Raw genomic sequence first — 20,869 nt, forward strand, 5'->3', positions numbered from 1 at the left:
GTACAAATGATTTAGCACTCTACTACTAGCTGGAAGGTTGGTGATTCAAACCTAGCCAGTGGTACCTCAGGAGACAGTCCTGGCAATCTGCTTCTGAAAAGGTCCCAGCCTTGAAAACCCTATAGAGCAGTTCTACTTTGCACACATGAGGTCGCTATGAGTTGGAATCTACCTGACGGCAAGTAACAACAACAACAACAACAACAACATATCGTTTTATAGATAAGGAAGTTAGAGAGTTTAACTGTCTAGTGAATGGCAGAACAAAGCCTAGAAGCCAAGTTTCCTGTTCCCAAAGCCACCCTCACATACGAGATTAGAGAGAGTATTAAGGAACAAATACCTTTCCATAGTCAATGACAGGCAGCTCAATGCTGGGGAACAGATCTTGTACGATGGCATTGAACAGTGGCACATCAACTGAAGTTAGCTTGGCAATATTCATATCTCTCATTGAGAGCAGCAGAACCTAGATGGCAAAGACAGACCCAGGCTTAAGAAACCAGTGCCTAAGTACTCACTAGGCCCTCCTCTCCAAAGGGGCTAGAGGAAGAAGCTAAGAATAATGGATACGCCAGAGTTAGTCTTTACAATACAGCAGGTAGAACTAAGGCAAGACAGGAGACGAGGCAGAAGGGTGGGAATCCCAATCTGGGGAAAGTAAAAACCGGAAAAACTTCAGTGAAGGCACATAGGACTAGTGACAATGGAGGTTATGGTCCAAGGGCCGTGTCCTTGATCCACCTCTTCATCAGTCAGATCCGGCTGTAGGCGGCGCTTCTTGCCAGCGTAGCGCAGGAGGGAAGTGAGGGCACGTAGGCCAAAGTCATAATGGTCCTGTCTGGAGAGCTGCTGCACAGCCAGTGAGTAAAGCGTGTACACCTTCTTGGCCAGAATCTAGGGACCAAAACAGAGAAAGAAAGAACCTGTCTCCCCACAAATCCCTCTGTTCATCCTGGGACAGCGACGAATACAAGAAGCTAGGTCCTGGGACTTTAAGTAGGTAAAACCAAACCATTTGCCTTCAAGTCAATTCCAACTCATAGTGACCTCATGTGCGTTAGAGTAGAGCTGTGCTCCATCTGGCTTTCAATGGCTGATATTTTGGAAGTACACCGCCAGGCCTTTCTTTCAAGGTGTCTTTGGGCAGACTTGAACTACCAATCTTTTGGTTAGCAGTGGAAAATGTTAATTGTTACACCACCCAGGGGCTCCCTTTAGCAGCTAGGAGGTGCTTGGTGGACAATCCTCAAGAAAAGATCTTGCCAGTCTTCTTGTACCATTATTGATTAGTGACATCCTTAGAGAGAACACCTCCCTCCTCTAAATTCCTCTGTCTCTTTGGTTTTTTTGTCCATATCCCACTGAGAACATTCTAAATTCCTAGTAGAATACGTTAATTGTGAGGCCTTCAGGGGGGTTCCTCTAGCCAGGGAATAACGGTGGAAAGGGAAATAAAATAATTAGAGAAAAGAATTATACGAATACCTTGCAGTTGCCAAAGCCCTCCCCAAAGAGAATTATTTCTGCAATAAGGGTAGAATCCGGCACCACCATGGCAATTGGACGGAACATGGATTTAAGATTATCAGGAAGCTCTGTGCGACCAGCATAGCCTAAAAAACAATGCCGTTTATTTAGAATCTATATATTTCCTCATCTTGACTTGCTTCCCAATCACTCCCATTTTCCCTAACCCTAGCTCCATCGCTAAGTCCAGATCTTAGATTTCTCCCTAATTCCGGCTCCAAAATGGCTTCCTTTCTCATCTCAGCCCTGGCTCTTCCCATTCCACTTTGGTCTGCTTTCCTATCTCTAGCCCTCTCCTTACTTTCTCCATGGCCCCTTTTCAAACTCAAATCACAGAATTCTTGATTTCTCATCTCCCCAAGTTCTATGTATAACTCTACAACAGTCCTAATAGAAATCCCAGCTGTTTCTCTGATTCTTTAATACTTAAACCCTTTCCTATGCCTGTTCTCCCCTAGACCCTTCCCAGAGCTGTTTCCAGGGAACAGTAATGAGAGGCCCTAGGCCCTGCACTTTGGGGACATTCTCCCATTAAGCAAAAGGGATGGCAGACAGACCAGAACTCCGGGAGATGGCCCAATGGGAGAACATTGCTTGTTGTCGTTAATTGCTATTGAGTCACGGTGACCCCATGTGTGCAGACTAGAACTACTCCATAGGGCTTTCAAGGCTGTGACCTTTTGGAAGTAGCCTGCCAGGCTGAGCATGTTAACTGCTACACCACCTCTGGGTAGGTTCGAACAGCCAATTTTTCAGCTAGTAGTTGAGCACTTAACCATTTGGGCCACCAGGGACCTGGGGCTACATATACACACACAAAAAAACACATAAGCAGTTGTTAATCCCTTTATCAAGTCAGAGCAATAAGGTCTCCTCCCTTTCTCCCAGAAATTTGTACATTGAATCCTTCTCCCACCCTTGTTGTCTTTAGCCAGATTCCAGGTAGCTAAATACGTTGGTGGGGGGGGCGGGGGTGAGGGGAAGGGGAGAACGCACTGTTATTTGCCCTGGACACTCAATTCTTGCCCACCCCACCCCCCAGCCCCATCTACTTCCTGACCCTTACCAGGATTCATGGTAATGAAGATCCCACAGGACCACACCAGATTTATTTCAAAACCCTCAAAATAGAAACGAGTGAGCCCGGCAGCCAAGGCCGAGAGGATAGACAGGATCTGCTGGGCCACCACCGACAACACCTCGATGTTGATGCGGTTAAACTCGTCAAAGCAGCCCCAGGCTCCAGTCTGTGGGGTGGGAGGTAGAGTCACTGGGAGCAAGAGAGGTATCCTGGGATAGGGAGGAACTAGAAGCTTGAGTAACACACCCTTCTGTTATGGATTGAATTATGTGCCCCCCAAATATGTGTTGGAATCCTAACCCCTATACCTTTGTATGTAACCCTATTTGGGAGTAGGGTTTTCTTTGTTATGTTAATGAGACTATATCAGTGTGGGGTTTATCCTAAACCTAATCACTTCTGAGTTACAAACAAACAGATCAGACTCAGAAGCAGACGCAGGGGAAGAAAAATGCCGCGTAAGCGTCTCCAAGGAACCAAAGCACCAAGGAATGCCCACACTACTGACAAGGGAGGAATCAACACAGCCAAGACCCCGATTTGGAATTTCAGACTCCAGAACTGTGGAAAATAAATTTCTGTTCTTTAAAGCCACTCTCTTGTGGTATTTCTGTTACAGAAGCACTAGACAGCTAAGATCCCTTCCTTAAAATGTTTTGGTAGACGAGGAAGCCTCTAAAATAGGCGGGAGAAGTACCAGGGTAGCACAGTTATAGTTTCTGGTCTGATCTTTCCACGAAACTTTTGTCTAGAGACAAAGTTTGGGTGGGGAAGATACTGGGGTAGGGACTTGCGTATATTGAACATCTATGATGTGCCAGACAGTTTACATCCATTATCTTATTTAACCCTGGCATAATCTACTGGATTTGCAAATATAATCTACTGGTTTTTCAAATAGCAAAATGAAGTTCGGGGAGATGAAGGGACTTCCCTAATTTTAAGAATTAACCAAGGTAATGCAATCTATAAGCTACAAAACACTGAACCAGATTTTGACTTCAGTTGATTTTCTGAGACTAAAAGACATTTAAGGGGCTCGTGGGACAGGGCAGGAGAATACTGACCTGGGCCAGACCTGAGTACATTCGGCCCATGGACTTATAGTCCAGGCCCTCTGAGCAGTTAACCACAATGACATATGTGCCGAGGGCCTTGCCCAGGTCTTTGACGGTCTCAGTCTTTCCTGTGCCTGCTGGGCCTTTGGGGGAGCCCCCTCGGTGCAGGTGTAATGCTGTGGTCAGTGTCATGTAGCACCTGGGAATTGAGGACAGGACTTGAGTCATTCCTGGAAGCCTTCTCTCAGCATTCGCTCCCCTACCCCAACCACCTGGTCCATCCCACAAAGCACACCTGTCTGTAAGGGGGGTGATGACAAGCCGGCCAGAGTTACCCAAGTATTCATAACCGTACTGGAATTGTGTGTTGGTCTGGCGGATCACACAATCATCAAGATCCTGGGAAACAGGGCGGGTAGGAGAAAGGTGGGCACAGAGAAAGAGTTAGAGCTGGGGAGATGACTGAGAGTAAGGCACAGAGACGGCAGGGAGGTTATTGTTAGAAGACTAGGAGTTCACTTTTAGAGTTAGAAGGAGGGAATTGTTTATGGCAAAGATGGAGAATGGGTTTTATACCGCATGACCATTCCAATCCATTGGTGGCAGGTGCCAAGAGTCCTGAGTCCTGATCAAGGGTCAGTGACATCCATAGTGAGCACTGATTGGAAAAATTACATTTCATTCCTGACTTAGGATATTTGAGCCTGAGCTAAGAACTGGATTAGGGTACCGATAGAACTAAGAGTTGGGTTAAGATATTGTATTTAGAGAACATGAGTTTAATTAGAGCATGAGGATTGGTTTTAGGGTAGGAGAGTGGGTAGTTGGCCCATGTGCACCTTCTCCCAGTAGAACCGAAGTTGGCTAATCCAGTCAAAGGAACTGACATCCATGAGGCCGCTCTTATAAAGCTTCTCCAACACATCCCGGGCATGAATTTCTATTGTCACCAGAGCTACAATTTTAAGCCGAATGATCTTGGTCAAGTTCCCCCTAATGGCTTCTGAATACTTATTCAGTACTGACACCTGTGGAACGAGGCAGTGGGGAAGAAGGCAGATGGAGCAGTGCAACGAAAGCCTAATCCTACGTCATTCCAACCTCGCACTACTTTCACTCCAATGCTAATCCCAACCCATTTTAACTCCTGACACCCAACTGTATGTATTTCACAAATGCTGTCTTGACCCAGTTTTGAGGCCCTGGCTGGAGGCAGGTCAGTTCCCCTTCATGAAGAGCTGATTAAGTCTACACTCCAACACTTCCCTCATTGAACTCTCATACTCCAGGGCCACTATGCACCTGCCCTAATTGCCCTAGGGCCAAACCACAAGGTACCAAACAACTAGGGATAGCCCCTCTGCCCTGGAACCTACAGAATTATTCAAAATATTCAATCCACAGGAAGCCCTCCCTGTTTGCCATACATAAGGCATCTCCTACAACTCCAGCTTGCTGTTATCCTATCACTGAGTACAACACCCTATATGGCCTTGCATGTCTCTTTGGAACTATAAGTAACAACAAGTCTGCTTCTCATTTATCCAAGTGTCTTTGTGTCCTGTCATCCAAAGAATTTATCATCACACCTAATATCATATGATTATAAAACACCCACATCAGCACCTCACTGGACTTCTACTATAAAGTGCCCTCATTCTGACCCTATTCCACCAGCTCATCTCTAATTCTGATTCCATTTATCACCTCCCTCCCTCCAAGTCTAACTCCAAGCCAATTCCATACTTGTAGGGCTCCCTACCTGCTTCTTCTTCATGACCTTGAGGATTTTCTTGTCTCCCCGCTCTTTAGCCGTCTGCAGGCACTTGGTGACATCAGCTGTCCACTGAATCTGACTGGCCGTGATCACCACCTGGGGCATGTGAGGCAGATGAGAGGTTGTATTCCAAAGCCCCATCCTTGGCCACCCACACAGCCCAGCTCCCAAATCCCAGCTTCTTCCAGGCCTCTCTCAATATGCCTAATCTGCTCTGAAGAATGGGCATGTCCCTAAGGTCAGGAACTAAGGGTCCAGGGATGTAGGATACTAGGGCCAAAGCCCAGAAGGGGGTCAAGAAGCCTGCATTTTGTAAGAGCCAAGGTTCTGTCTTTATATCTGCTGTTCCCCTTTCAACTCTGTCTTTCTTATTCCTCCATTTCTATTGATCCCAGCTCACCTGTCCTGCCCATTCCTTCACCCATTTGTCCCTTTTGTTAAGGAACTTCTTAAGGGCCAGGCGGCAGTTCCTGAGAAGGTCCCGCAGGGTCACCCTCATGGTCCGTTCCACTTCACCAAGCCAGGACTGGGGGAGAGAAGAGAACAGGACATGTTGGCCTTAGGCCCAGAGACAAGATTCCCAAGAGAAAAGGTACTTAAGAAAGCAGACTCCAGGGTTTGGGGCCCAAGAGGAAAGCAGGAACTGGGCAGGAGGTGGCTTGAGTCCCTGAGGGAAATGGAGGCTAGATGGCAGACTGTCTGATTTTCAGGAGAAAGCTTCAAGGCAGAGGTTATAATTCCCAAGAATGGCAGGTAGGAGGGGGAAAAAAACTTCTAAGGTCCCTTCACAGATGTTCTCTCTTCATGGAGCCAGGAAAACTTTCTAAGAGGAAAGAGAATCAGCTTGGTTCTTAGATTCTTGTCACAACTCACCTCCACAGGCCCTTCCAAAATTACTGGGTGGAGGAAATCAATATACTCGCCGTCACCCGAGAACATTCCCACAGCTTCCCATTTGCTGCTGGGCACCCCAACCTGTAGAAAAGAGAAGCTAAAATGGCCCAGCCTGCCCACTCTTGGTATCTGCCTACCATAGAGGGCAGTGAAGACTCTTCAGGGTAACTTCTGATCCTCTCCCTTCCCCTTGATATTTACCAATTCTAAAAAGTCCTATCCCATGATAACCCAGAATCACTAATTAACATTCCTTTCCCTTCCCCTCAAAGCCTTGAATGCCAGGACATCGCCATCCCTCCCCTGCCCTCCATCCCGTCATGGCCACTTCTATTGACCTTCTGGATCTTCAGTGATTTGATGTTGTCAAAGCATTTTTTGAGGTGTGGCTGCACAGCCTCTGGGTTGCGAGACTGGCCCAGAATCTCCAGGAGGTCATCATTGGACAAGAAGTAGAAGCGGGGGAAAATATGGCGCTTGGTCTCTAAATACATGTCCAGAGACTTCTGAATATCTTCCAAGATTGTGTTCATTTCTATCAATTTTTCCAAGAGGCCTGGGAAAAGGAGCAATGAATGGCATTTGATGACCCTTTTATCTTTGCCCTGAGTACATCTAGAGTCTCCAACTAGATCTACTTTGTCAGCTCTTGAATTTTGGGGTACAGACTGCCATAATAGTTTTTGGAAGCAGAGAAGTGCTCCTAATCTTCCATCATGCTTATCCCATTCTCTTCATTAAGTCATTATTAATTATACATTTTATATATATATCCTTATATACATGTCTGTCAGTTTGTCATAATGTGGGGGCTTGTGTGTTGCTGTGATGCTGGAAGCTATGCCACAGGTATTCAGATACCAGCAGGGTCACCCATGGAGGACAGGTTTCAGCTGAGCTTCCAGACTAAGACAGACTAGGAAGAAGGACCTGGCAGTCTACTTCTGAAAAGCATTAGCCAGTGAAAACCTTATGAATAGCAGCGGAACACTGTCTGATATAGTGCAAGAAGATGAGCTCCCCAGGCTGGAAGGCACTCAAAAGATGACTTGGGAAGAGCTGCCTTCTCAAAGTAGAGTCGACCTTAATGACGTGGATGGAGTAAAGCTTTTGGGACCTTCATCTGCTGATGTGGCACGACTCATAATGAGAAGAAACAGCTGCAAACATCCATTAATAATCGGAACCTGGAATGTATGAAGTATGAATCTAGGAAAATTGAAAATTGTCAAAAATGAAATGGAACGCATAAACATCAATATCCTAGGCATTAGTGAGCTGAAATGAACTGGTATTGGCCATTTTGAATCATATAGTCTACCATGCTGGGAATGACAACTCGAAGAGGAATGGTGTTGCATTCATCGTCAAAAAGAACGTTTCAAGATCTATCCTGAAGTACAATGCTGTCAGTGATAGGATAACATCCATACGCCTACAATGAAGACAAGTTAATACGACTATTATTCAAATTTATGCACCAACCACTGGGGCCAAAGATGAAGAAATAGAAGCTTTTTATCAGCTGCTACAGTCTGAAATTGATCGAACATGCATTCAAGATGCATTGATAATTACTGGTGATTGGAATGTGAAAGTTGGAAACAAGGAAGAAGGATCAGTAGTTGGAAAATAAGGCCTTGGTAACAGAAACGATGCCGGAGATCGAATGACAGAATTTTGCAAGACCAATGACTTCTTCGTTGCAAATACCTTCTTTCACCAACATAAACGGCGACTACACACATGGACCTCACAGGTGGAATGCACAGAAATCAAATTGACTACATCTGTGGAAAGAGACGGTGGAAAAGCTCAATATCATCAGTCAGAACAAGGCCAGGGGCTGACTGTGGAACAGATCATCAATTGCTCATATGCAAGTTCAAGCTGAAACTGGAGAAAATCAGAGCAAGTCCACGAGAGCAAAAATATGACCTTGAGTATAACCCACCTGAGTTTAGAGACCATCTGAAGAATAGATTTGATGCACTGAACACTAGTGACTGAAGACCAGACGAGTTGTGGAATGACATCAAGGACATCATCCATGAAGAAAGCAAGAGGTCACTGAAAGACAGGAAAGAAAGAAAAGACCAAGATGGATGTCAGAAGAGACTCTGAAACTTACTCTTCAGCGTCGAGCAGCTAAAGCAAAAGGAAGAATTGATGAAGTAAAAGAACTGAACAGAAGATTTGAAAGGGCCCCTCGAGAAGACAAAGTAAACTATGATAATGACATGTGCAAAGAGCTGGAGATGGAAAACCAAAAGGGAAGAACATGGTCGGAGTTTCTCAAGCTGAAAGAACTGAAGAAAAAATTCAAGCCTCGAGTTGCAATAGTGAAGGATTCCATGGGGAAAATATTAAATGATGCAGGAAGCATCAAAAGAAGATGGAAGGAATACAGAGTCATTATACCAAAAGGAATTAGTCGATATTCACCCATTTCAAGAGGTGGCATAGGATCAGGAACCGATAGTACTGAAGGAAGAAGTCCAAGCTGCTCTGAAGGCATTGGCAAAAAACAAGGCTCCAGGAATTGTTGGAATATCAATTGAGATGTTTCAACAAACAGATGCAGCGCTGGAGGTGCTTACTCGTCTATGCCAAGAAATATGGAAGACAGCTTCCTGGCCAACTGACTGGAAGAGATCCATATTTATGCCTATTCCTAAGAAAGGTGATCCAACCGAATGTGGAAATTATAGATCAATATCATTAATATCACATGCAAGCAAAATTTTGCTGAAGATCATTCAAAAATGGCTGTAGCAGTATATCGACAGGGAACTGCCAGAAATTCAGGCCGGTTTCAGAAGAGGATGTGGAACCAGGGATATCATTGCTGATGTCTGATGGATCCTGGCTGAAAGCAGAGAATACCAGAAGGATGTTTACCTGTGTTTTATTGACTATGCAAAGGCATTCGACTGTGTGGATCAAAACAAACTATGGATAACACTGCGAAGAATGGCAATTCCAGAACACTTAATTGTGCTCATGAGGAACATTTACATAGATCAAGAGGCAGTTGTTTGGACAGAACAAGGGGATACTGATTGGTTTAAAGTCAGGAAAGGTGTGCGTCAGGGTTGTATTCTTTTACCATACCTATTTAATCTGTATGCTGAGCAAATAATACGAGAAGCTGGACTATATGAAGAAGAACGGGGCATCAGGATTGGAGGAAGACTCATTAACAACCTGCATTATGCAGATGACACAACCTCGCTTGCTGAAAGTGAAGAGGACCTGAAGCACTTACTAATGAAGATCAAAGACCACAGCCTTCAGTACGGATTACACCTCAACCTAAAGAAAAGAAAAATCCTTACAAAAGGACCAATGAGCAACATCATGATAAACGGAGAAAAGATTGAAGTTGTCAAGGATTTCATTTTACTTGGATCCACAATAAACAGCCATGGAAGCAGCAGTTAAGAAATCAAAAGACACATTGCATTGGGTAAATCTGCTGCAAAGGACCTCTTCAAAGTGTTGAAGAGCAAAGATGTCACCCTGAAGACTAAGGTGCACCTGACCCAAGCCATGGTATTTTCCATTACATCATATGCATGTGAAAGCTGGACCATGAATAAGGAAGACCGAAGAAGAGTTGACACCTTTGAATTGTGGTGTTGGCAAAGAATATTGAATATGCCATGGACTGCCAAAAGAACGAACAAATCTGTCTTGGAAGAAATACAACCAGAATGCTCCTTAGAGGCAAGGATGGTGAAACTGCGTCTTGCATACTTTGGACATATTGTCAGGAGGGATCAGTCCCTGGAGAAGAACATCATGCTTGGCAGAGTACAGGGTCAGCAGAAAAGAGGAAGACCCTCTATAAGGTGGATTGACAGAGTGGCTGCAACAATGAGCTCAAGCATAACAACGACTGTAAGGATGGCACAGGACCGGGCAGTGTTTTGTTCTGTTGTGCATAGGGTCGCCATGAGTTGGAACCGACTTGATGGCACCTAACAACAACAACAATATATTAATTATACATTATACATGATTTCATTACTTTAACTACATTTCCCACCATTCTTTGGAACAACGGTCTCATTCTGCCAAAGAACTTGGTGCTGTGCTGGTCATCCCAAGGACTTCTGAAAATTAGAGATCATTCTGTACTTACATAATCCAAGTTAGATCATTACATTTAAATACACATCACTTGCACACAATAAAAGTGGGCTGCAACAACTGGGGTTGCCAGCATCCCTCATGACACAGCAAAAAGAACAGTAGACCAGGAGCTAAAAGACTACCATTCACATTGCAGTTCTTTTATTTACTAGCCTATCACTTAACTTCGTTGAGCTTTCATCTCTTTGTCTGTAAATTGGTAATAAGATCCACCTCAAAGAACAATTCAGGATATTAGATACTATGTATTCACATTTTTAGGTTCTCAACAATCCTAGTTTCCTCTCCGTCTCCAACCCCGTACCTTAGGTTTTGATCAGTTTATTCCCTTGTCTTCACAGTTTCCAGCATTCTGAAGACAGTATGGCTGTCTGTAACTCTGAACTCTGAGGTGACCCTCGTCTTCAAGTACAGAGTCAACAGGATGTTATGCCTTTGAATGACCGCCTGGGTGACCCCTGCAGACCACAGGGAGACTCACAGCAGTGGATAAGATGGATTTATTTTGTGTGTTCAACAAAGGGATAACTGTTTTTAGGCCTTTGCTTGTAAGGTGCTCCAATCTTTTCGATTATCTCAAATATTATTTATATAATACATGTTGTCATCCAACTTTATATGTCCTAACATTTAAATGTTATCAAAATGTTTAAAATTATAAGGTTTTCTTTTTAATGTGTATGCTCAAAACTCTCAGAAAATAAAGAATTGGTAGACTGTCCCTAAGCAAAATAAAGAAGTCCTCCATACCCACTGCCAGAACTTTTCTTCTTAGGACATCCATTCTAGGTGCCTGTCGCCAAGCCTGACTCCCTGATTCTTCACCCCAATCAACCAGGCCTTGCTCTATGTACCTCTCTCCACCTCATCCCTGTCTTCCTCATCCCTTAGGTTTTCTGTGCCTCCAGAGTATCTACAATAAAGACCAGTTAGTCTGATAAACTAATTAAGACCAATGGAATAATAACAATAGCTTACAGCGGCCAAGGGTTTACTATTTGCTAGGCAACATGATAAGTGCTTTGTTCACATTATTTCATTTACCTGCATTATCTCATTTCATGTACTAATATCAGCTAGGGAAGAAGAATGATTCCCCAGTCAGGGCTTGCTAAGGCACAGTGCTATTAATTAAGCACTTAGTTTATGCTAGACATTGCACGTGAGTGTTACATACTCCTTTACAATCCTTACCAAAAAAAAAAAAAAAAGCCCTATGAGATAACTACCACTATCCCCCTACTACAGATGAAATTGTAGTTTGGAGGAAGCAAATTATCCAAGATCATACAGCCAGTAAGGCATGAGTCAGATTTTGAACTCAAGTCTGTCTGATTCCATATCCCAGACTCTTAACCACTATGTTATACTCCACTCAAATATTTGTTGGATTTAATTTGTGGAATTATTACTTAATGCTTATAAGTGCTAATGGTAATGGGGGGTGTTAGGACAGCCAAGCGTAACAGGCAAGCTTTCAATAAATGAAACACGTGGCCATGATGTCACCTATACGTAGCACCAAGTGAGGCTATGTCAGATCAAGAGGCCATGGAGCCCAAACCTGGATGATGGGTGCTCCGGAGAGCATTGTTGTCCTTGCTCATCCGGTCCATGATGGATTTCCAGGTGGCATTCATCTCGTCAAATAAGGCTGATTCATTGGGCAGCTGCTTTCGGATATCCTCTCCCATGAAGATATTCTAAGGGGCCAAGGATTGGGGCAAGAATCTGTTTTCACACACTGTCCACCCTCTGCTCCCTGCTCCCAGACTGGGGGTGACAGTTGAGTAGAACATAAGCAGTATGAGAAGCACTAGAGGGGAAGCTGGGCTTGAGAGGCCAGGTGTCTGGGTCCAAGAAGAAGAACCGAATGAGAGTCTGGGAAGAAGAACAAAAGCTTGTCAGGGAGAGAATTTAAGATGAGAGTTAATAAATAAGAGTCAGGTGCCTGGGCCCTAGAAGAAGAGTAATTTTAGAGGTGGGAAAAGGTGGTGGATAGCAGGGCAGAAATCCAGGTCTTAAGAAAATAAGGGAGTGGGGACAGAATGTAGGAAGAGCTTAGCTCTGCATCCTGACCTCCAGGTACATCCACTGACGCTGCACTACGAGCACCATCTCAATAACTTCCAAAATGAGGGAGAGGCAGCGTTCCCAGTTATCCACGTCTTTCTCAAAAGCCTTGACAAAACGAGATGCCTTCATGGTAGACAGAGATACCTGGTTATCCTCCAGTGCCTGGAATACTTCTTCTGTACCTCTGGGGTGGAAGGAGTCGACATCACAGTCCATCCCAGGTGCCACAGCTTGGTCCCCACTCCGCAGCCCAGGTCATGCATCGCTCCCTCTCCTGGAGCCCCGCGCTGCTCTCTACCTGAGTCGGTGATGGCCCTTGTCCTTGTAGGGTACTATGTCTAGCTGGATCACATCCCAGGTCTTGGCAATGTTCTGTAATGCCTGTGGGGAGACATCAGTGGACAGAGCAATGAGGTAATTAGCCCCAAGGTTAACAGGGGCTGGGAGAGGCTCTCAGATAAGGAAAAGCTGAAGCCTTTGCTCTAGAGGCTCAGGAAGTGGGGAAGTGTGGGAAAGCATTCTGTCTTACCAATTCTATAGCCAACTCTTTGGTTGCTGAGGCAGAGATCTCCCCGATTTTCTCTACATGCTGATCCATCCCGAGTGCCACGATCTGCTCCAAGGTGAAGCTTTCAGATTCCTGGTCAAACTCTCGTTGGATCTCATCCCTGACCTGATCCCAGTGCCTGTAGGCAGGGACAGAAAGTCTGAGCAGGAGGCCAGACTCCAGGGTCTCCCAGGAAGTATTAACATCACTCCACATGTCTTCTCCCACTGGGATACTATAATCCCGTGTATTTATTAATTCATGATTCAACAGATAATCACTAAATAGTCTCAAAGATGCAATTTTAGGCTCTATGGGGAATACAAAGATTGAGCTGACTTCCTCCAAGAGGTGGTTCTCTGGAGAGGGGGTTAAGACAGGTATGCATACAAAACACCTAACAGTTCAATGAATGCAGGTTTCCTACGGGTCGTGCATTGAGCTAAAAGCTTCACGCGAAACCATCTGATTTAAACCCTACAACGAGCCTATAAATTAGGGATTAGCATGACTCCGTTTATAGATGAAGAAACTGAGGCTTAGAGAGGTTAAGTAGCTTAAGCAAATAAAGGGATATACTTGACCACGTAATACTTAAAAGTGAAACCTTAGAAGCATTCCAAAACACATCACACTGGACGCGATGCCAAAGAAATACTTATTTTCTCCTAAATGGATAGATAATTATTAAAACACCATCTATAGGGGGGCGGAGCCAAGATGGCGGACTAGGCAGACGCCACCTCTGATCCCTCTTACAACAAAGACTCGGAAAAACAAGTGAATCGATCACATACATAACAATCTACGAACCCTGAACAACAAACACAGATTTAGAGACGGAGAACGAACTAATACGGGGAAGCAGCGATTGTTTCCAGAGCCTGGAGCCAGCGTACCAGTCAGGTACGGCACAAGCACAGAGAGCTGCTCCACCCCCCTGAACTAACCCCGGGAGGGGGACCAGCCGGTTCCACGGGCGGCGTGGGACGCAGCTGGTAGGAGAAGTCCCCGGGAGGCAGTGACTGGTCTTGGAGCAGAAAGAGCAGCGTCCGAGCCGGGGAACCGTCCTGCAGGGATTTGGACTGGACGCAGCGGATTTTCTGGAAAAACTAGTTTCCCAGTGATGGCTCGGAGACAACAATCCATATCAAACCACTTAAAGAAGCAGACCATGACAGCTTCTCCAACCCCCCAAACAAAAGAATCAAAATCTTTCCCAAATGAAGATACAATCTTGGAATTGTCAGATACAGAATATAAAAAACTAATTTACAGAATGCTTAATGATATCACAAATGAAATTAGGATAACTGCAGAAAAAGCCAAGGAACACACTGATAAAACTGTTGAAGAACTCAAAAAGATTATTCAAGAACATACTGGAAAAATTAATAAGTTGCAAGAATCCATAGAGAGACAACATGTAGAAATCCAAAAGATTAACAATAAAATAACAGAATTAGACAACGCAATAGGAAGTCAGAGGAGCAGACTCGAGCAATTAGAATGCAGACTGGGACATCTGGAGGACCAGGGAATCAACACCAACATAGCTGAAAAAAAATCAGATAAAAGAATTAAAAAAAATGAAGAAACCCTAAGAATTATGTGGGAATCTATCAAGAAGGATAACCTGCAGGTGATTGGAGTCCCAGAACAGGGAGAGGGGACAGAAAACACAGAGAAAATAGTTGAAGAACTCCTGTCACAAAACTTCCCTGACATCATGAAAGACGAAAGGATATCTATCCAAGATGCTCATCGAACCCCATTTAAGATTGATCCAAAAAGAAAAACACCAAGACATATTATCATCAAACTCACCAAAACCAAAGATAAACAGAAAATTTTAAAAGCAGCCAGGGAGAAAAGAAAGGTTTCCTTCAAGGGAGAATCAATAAGAATATGTTCTGACTACTCAGCAGAAACCATGCAGGCAAGAAGGGAATGGGACGACATATACAGAACACTGAAGGAGAAAAACTGCCAGCCAAGGATCATATATCCAGCAAAACTCTCTCTGAAATATGAAGGCGAAATTAAGATATTTACAGACAAACACAAGTTTAGAGAATTTGCAAAAACCAAACCAAAGCTACAAGAAATACTAAAGGATATTGTTTGGTCAGAGAACCAATAATATCAGATATCAGCACAACACAAGGTCACAAAACAGAACGTCCTGATATCAACTCAAATAGGGAAATCACAAAAACAAACAAATTAAGATTAATTAAAAAAAAAAAAATACACATAACAGGGAATCATGGAAGTCAATAGGTAAAAGATCACAATAATCAAAAAGAGGGACTAAATACAGGAGGCATTGAACTGCCATATGGAGAGTGATACAAGGCGATATAGAACAATACAAGTTAGGTTTTTACTTAGAAAAATAGGGGTAAATAATAAGGTAACCACAAAAAGGTATAACAACTCTATAACTCAAGATAAAAGCCAAGAAAAACGTAACGACTCAACTAACATAAAGTCAAACACTATGAAAATGAGGATCTCACAATTTACTAAGAAAAACATCTCAGCACAAAAAAGTATGTGGAAAAATGAAATTGTCAACAACACACATGAAAAGGCATCAAAATGACGGCACTAAAAACTTATTTATCTATAATTACCCTGAATGTAAATGGACTAAATGCACCAATAAAGAGACAGAGAGTCACAGACTGGATAAAGAAACACGATCCATCTATATGCCGCCTACAAGAGACACACCTTAGACTTAGAGACACAAACAAACTAAAACTCAAAGGATGGAAAAAAGTATATCAAGCAAACAATAAGCAAAAAAGAAGAGGAGTAGCAATATTAATTTCTGACAAAATAGACTTTAGACTTAAATCCACCACAAAGGATAAAGAAGGACACTATATAATGATAAAACGGACAATTGATCAGGAAGACATAACCATATTAAATATTTATGCACCCAATGACAGGGCTGCAAGATACATAAATCAAATTTTAACAAAATTGAAAAGCGAGATAGATACCTCCACAATTATAGTAGGAGACTTCAACACACCACTTTCGGAGAAGGACAGGACATCCAGTAAGAAGCTCAACAGAGACACGGAAGATCTAATTACAACAATCAACCAACTTGACCTCATTGACTTATACAGAACTCTCCACCCAACTGCTGCAAACTATACTTTTTTTTCTAGCGCACATGGAACATTCTCTAGAATAGACCACATATTAGGTCATAAAACAAACCTTTGCAGAGTCCAAAACATCGAAATATTACAAAGCATCTTCTCAGACCACAAGGCAATAAAACTAGAGATCAATAACAGAAAAACTAGGGAAAAGAAATCAAATACTTGGAAAATGAACAATACCCTCCTGAAAAAAGACTGGGTTATAGAAGACATCAAGGAGGGAATAAGGAAATTCATAGAAAGCAACGAGAATGAAAATACTTCCTATCAAAACCTCTGGGACACAGCAAAAGCAGTGCTCAGAGGCCAATTTATATCAATAAATGCACACATACAAAAAGAAGAAAGAGCCAAAATCAGAGAACTGTCCCTACAACTTGAACAAATAGAAAGTGAGCAACAAAAGAATCCATCAGGCACCAGAAGAAAACAAATAATAAAAATTAGAGCTGAACTAAATGAATTAGAGAACAGAAAAACAATTGAAAGAATTAACAAAGCCAAAAGCTGGTTCTTTGAAAAAATTAACAAAATTGATAAACCATTGGCTAGACTGACTAAAGAAATACAGGAAAGGAAACAAATAACCCGAATAAGAAATGAGAAGGACCACATCACAACAGAACCAAATGAAATTAAAAGAATCATTTCAGATTATTATGAAAAATTGTACTCTAACAAATTTGAAAACCTAGAAGAAATGGATGAATTCCTGGAAAAACACTACCTACCTAAACTAACACATTCAGAAGTAGAACAACTAAATAGACCCATAACAAAAAAAGAGATTGAAACGGTAATCAAAAAACTCCCTACAAAAAAAAGCCCTGGCCCGGACGGCTTCACTGCAGAGTTCTACGAAACTTTCAGAGAAGAGTTAACACCACTACTACTAAAGGTATTCCAAAGCATAGAAAATGACGGAATACTACCCAACTCATTCTATGAAGCCACCATCTCCCGGATACCAAAACCAGGTAAAGACATTACAAAAAAAGAAAATTATAGACCTATATCCCTCATGAACATTGATGCAAAAATCCTCAACAAAATTCTAGCCAATAGAATCCAACAACACATCAAAAAAATAATTCACCCTGATCAAGTGGGATTTATACCAGGTATGCAAGGCTGGTTTAATATCAGAAAAACCATTAATGTAATCCATCACATAAATAAAACAAAAGACAAAAACCACATGATCTTATCAATTGATGCAGAAAAGGCATTTGACAAAGTCCAACACCCATTCATGATAAAAACTCTTACCAAAATAGGAATTGAAGGTAAATTCCTCAACATAATAAAGGGCATCTATGCAAAGCCAACAGCCAATATCACTCTAAATGGAGAGAACCTGAAAGCATTTCCCTTGAGAACGGGAACCAGACAAGGATGCCCTTTATCACCGCTCTTATTCAACATTGTGCTAGAAGTCCTAGCCAGGGCAATTAGGCTAGACAAAGAAATAAAAGGTATCCGGATTGGCAAGGAAGAAGTAAAGTTATCACTATTTGCAGATGACATGATTATATACACAGAAAACCCTAAGGAATCCTCCAGAAAACTACTGAAACTAATAGAAGAGTTTGGCAGAGTCTCAGGTTATAAAATAAACATACAAAAATCACCTGGATTCCTCTACATCAACAAAAAGAACACCGAAGAGGAAATAACCAAATCAATACCATTCACAGTAGCCCCCAAGAAGATAAGATACTTAGGAATAAATCTTACCAAGGATGTAAAAGACCTATACAAAGAAAACTACAAAGCTCTACTACAAGAAATTCAAAAGGACATACTTAAGTGGAAAAACATACCCTGCTCATGGATAGGAAGACTTAACATAGTAAAAATGTCTATTCTACCAAAAGCCATCTATACATTTAACGCACTTCCGATCCAAATTCCAATGTCATATTTTAAGGGGATGGAGAAACAAATCACCAATTTCATATGGAAGGGAAAGAAGCCCCGGATAAGCAAAGCACTACTGAAAAAGAAGAAGAAAGTGGGAGGCCTCACCTTACCTGACTTCAGAACCTACTATACAGCCACAGTAGTCAAAACAGCCTGGTATTGGTACAACAACAGACACATAGACCAACGGAACAGAATTGAGAACCCAGACATAGATCCATCCACATATGAGCAGCTGATATTTGACAAAGGACCAGTGTCAATTAACTGGGGAAAAGATAGCCTTTTTAACAAATGGTGCTGGCATAACTGGATATCCATTTGCAAAAAAATGAAACAGGACCCATACCTCACACCATGCACAAAAACTAACTCCAAGTGGATCAAAGACCTAAACATAAAGACTAAAACGATAAAGATCATGGAAGAAAAAATTGGGACAACCCTAGGAGCCCTAATACAAGGTATAAACAGAATACAAAACATTACCAAAAATGATGAAGAGAAACCCGATAACTGGGAGCTCCTAAAAATCAAACACCTATGCTCATCTAAAGACTTCACCAAAAGAGTAAAAAGACCACCTACAGACTGGGAAAGAATTTTCAGCTATGACATCTCCGACCAGCGCCTGATCTCTAAAATCTACATGATTCTGTCAAAACTCAACCACAAAAAGACAAACAACCCAATCAAGAAGTGGGCAAAGGATATGAACACACATTTCACTAAAGAAGATATTCAGGCAGCCAACAGATACATGAGAAAATGCTCTCGATCATTAGCCATTAGAGAAATGCAAATTAAAGCTACGATGAGATTCCATCTCACACCAGCAAGGCTGGCATTAATCCAAAAAACACAAAATAATAAATGTTGGAGAGGCTGCGGAGAGATTGGAACTCTCATACACTGCTGGTGGGAATGTAAAATGGTACAACCACTTTGGAAATCCATCTGGCGTTATCTTGAACAGTTAGAAATAGAACTACCATACAACCCAGAAATCCCACTCCTAGGAATATACCCTAGAGATACAAGAGCCTTCATACAAACAGATATATGCACACCCATGTTTATTGCAGCTCTGTTTACAATAGCAAAAAGTTGGAAGCAACCAAGGTGTCCATCTACGGATGAATGGGTAAATAAATTGTGGTATATTCACACAATGGAATACTACACATCGATAAAGAACAGTGACGAATCTCTGAAACATTTCATAACATGGAGGAACCTGGAAGGCATTATGCTGAGCGAAATTAGTCAGAGGCAAAAGGACAAATATTGTATAAGACCACTATTATAAGATCGTGAGAAATAGTAAACCTGAGAAGAACACATACTTTTGTGGTTACGAGGGGGGGAGGAAGGGAGGGTGGGAGAGGGTTTTTTACTGATTAATCAGTAGATAAGAACTGCTTTAGGTGAAGGGAAAGACAACACTCAATACATGGAAGGTCAGCTCAATTGGACTGGACCAAAAGCAAAGAAGTTTCCGGGATAAAATGAATGCTTCAAAGGTCAGCGGAGCAAGTGCGGGGGTCTGGGGAACATGGTTTGCGGGGACTTCTAAGTCAATTGGCAAAATAATTCTATTATGAAATCATTCTGCATCCCACTTTGAAATGTGGCGTCTGGGGTCTTAAATGCTAACAAGCGGCCATCTAAGATGCAGCAATTGGTCTCAACCCACCTGGAGCAAAGGAAAAGGAAGAACACCAAGGCCACACGACAACTAAGAGCCCAAGAGACAGAAAGGGCCACATGAACCAGAGACCTACATCATCCTGAGACCAGAAGAACTAGTTGGAGTCCGGCCACAATCGATGACTGCCCTGACAGGGAGCATAGCAGAGGACCCCTGAGGGAGCAGGAGATCAGTGGGATACAGACCCCAAATTCTCATAAAAAGACCAAACTTAATGGTCTGACTGAGACTGGAGGAATCCCGGCGGCCATGCTCCCCAGACCTTCTGTTGGCACAGGACAGGAACCATCCCCGAAGACAACTCATCAGACATGAAAGGGACTGGTCAGTGGGTGGGAGAGAGACGCTGATGAAGAGTGAGCTAATTATATCAGGTGGACACTTGAGATTGTGTTGGCTACTCTTGTCTGGAGGGGGGATGGGAGGATAGAGAGAGAGGGAAGCCGGCAAAATTGTCAAGAAAGGAGAGACTGAAAGGGCTGACTCAAGAGGGGGAGAGCAAGTGGGAGTAGGGAGTGAGATGTATGTAAACTTATATGTGACAGACTGATTGGATTTGTAAACGTTCACTTGAAGCTTAATAAAAGTTATTAAAAAAAAAAAAAAACCATCTATAAAGCAGTTGATTCTATTTGATATTTTCCAATGGTTTGAAATGCCCCCTCTATCATATAATAAATTCCATGGGCATTGAAAGAATTAAATTTGAAAAACAAAATTATAAAATACTAGAAGGAAGTATTGAGAGAACGTCATTATAGCTTTGGGACAGGGAAACCAAGCTAAACCAAACCCGTTGCTGTCGAGTTGATTCTGACTCACAGCGACCCTAGAGGGGACAGAGGAGAACTGCTCCGTAGGGTGTCCAAGGAGCAGCTGGTGGATTCAAACTGCTGGCCTTTTGGTTAGCAGCCGAGCTCTTAACT

General features: G+C 42.7%; 1 protein-coding gene across 8 annotated transcripts in view; it reads right to left on the reverse strand.

Moving 5' to 3' along the window:
- The window catches only part of DNAH2 (dynein axonemal heavy chain 2), a 137,860-nt gene that overhangs the window by 58,511 nt on the left and 58,480 nt on the right, over positions 1–20,869 (reverse strand). For all 8 annotated transcript variants that reach the window (XM_049859280.1, XM_049859277.1, XM_049859276.1 and 5 more), the window contains 15 exons: positions 13,104–13,260; positions 12,873–12,955; positions 12,578–12,758; positions 12,063–12,201; positions 6,679–6,896; positions 6,320–6,421; positions 5,847–5,972; positions 5,432–5,542; positions 4,509–4,697; positions 3,965–4,068; positions 3,679–3,868; positions 2,597–2,777; positions 1,489–1,616; positions 745–897; positions 344–469 (listed from right to left, as the gene is read on the reverse strand). In XM_049859280.1, coding sequence (XP_049715237.1) covers positions 344–469; positions 745–897; positions 1,489–1,616; positions 2,597–2,777; positions 3,679–3,868; positions 3,965–4,068; positions 4,509–4,697; positions 5,432–5,542; positions 5,847–5,972; positions 6,320–6,421; positions 6,679–6,896; positions 12,063–12,201; positions 12,578–12,758; positions 12,873–12,955; positions 13,104–13,260 — 2,188 coding nt within the window. The remainder of the gene's footprint in view (positions 1–343; positions 470–744; positions 898–1,488; positions 1,617–2,596; positions 2,778–3,678; positions 3,869–3,964; positions 4,069–4,508; positions 4,698–5,431; positions 5,543–5,846; positions 5,973–6,319; positions 6,422–6,678; positions 6,897–12,062; positions 12,202–12,577; positions 12,759–12,872; positions 12,956–13,103; positions 13,261–20,869) is intronic.

Source organism: Elephas maximus, chromosome 19 (genome assembly GCF_024166365.1).
Source record: "Elephas maximus indicus isolate mEleMax1 chromosome 19, mEleMax1 primary haplotype, whole genome shotgun sequence".
NCBI lineage: Eukaryota > Metazoa > Chordata > Mammalia > Proboscidea > Elephantidae > Elephas > Elephas maximus.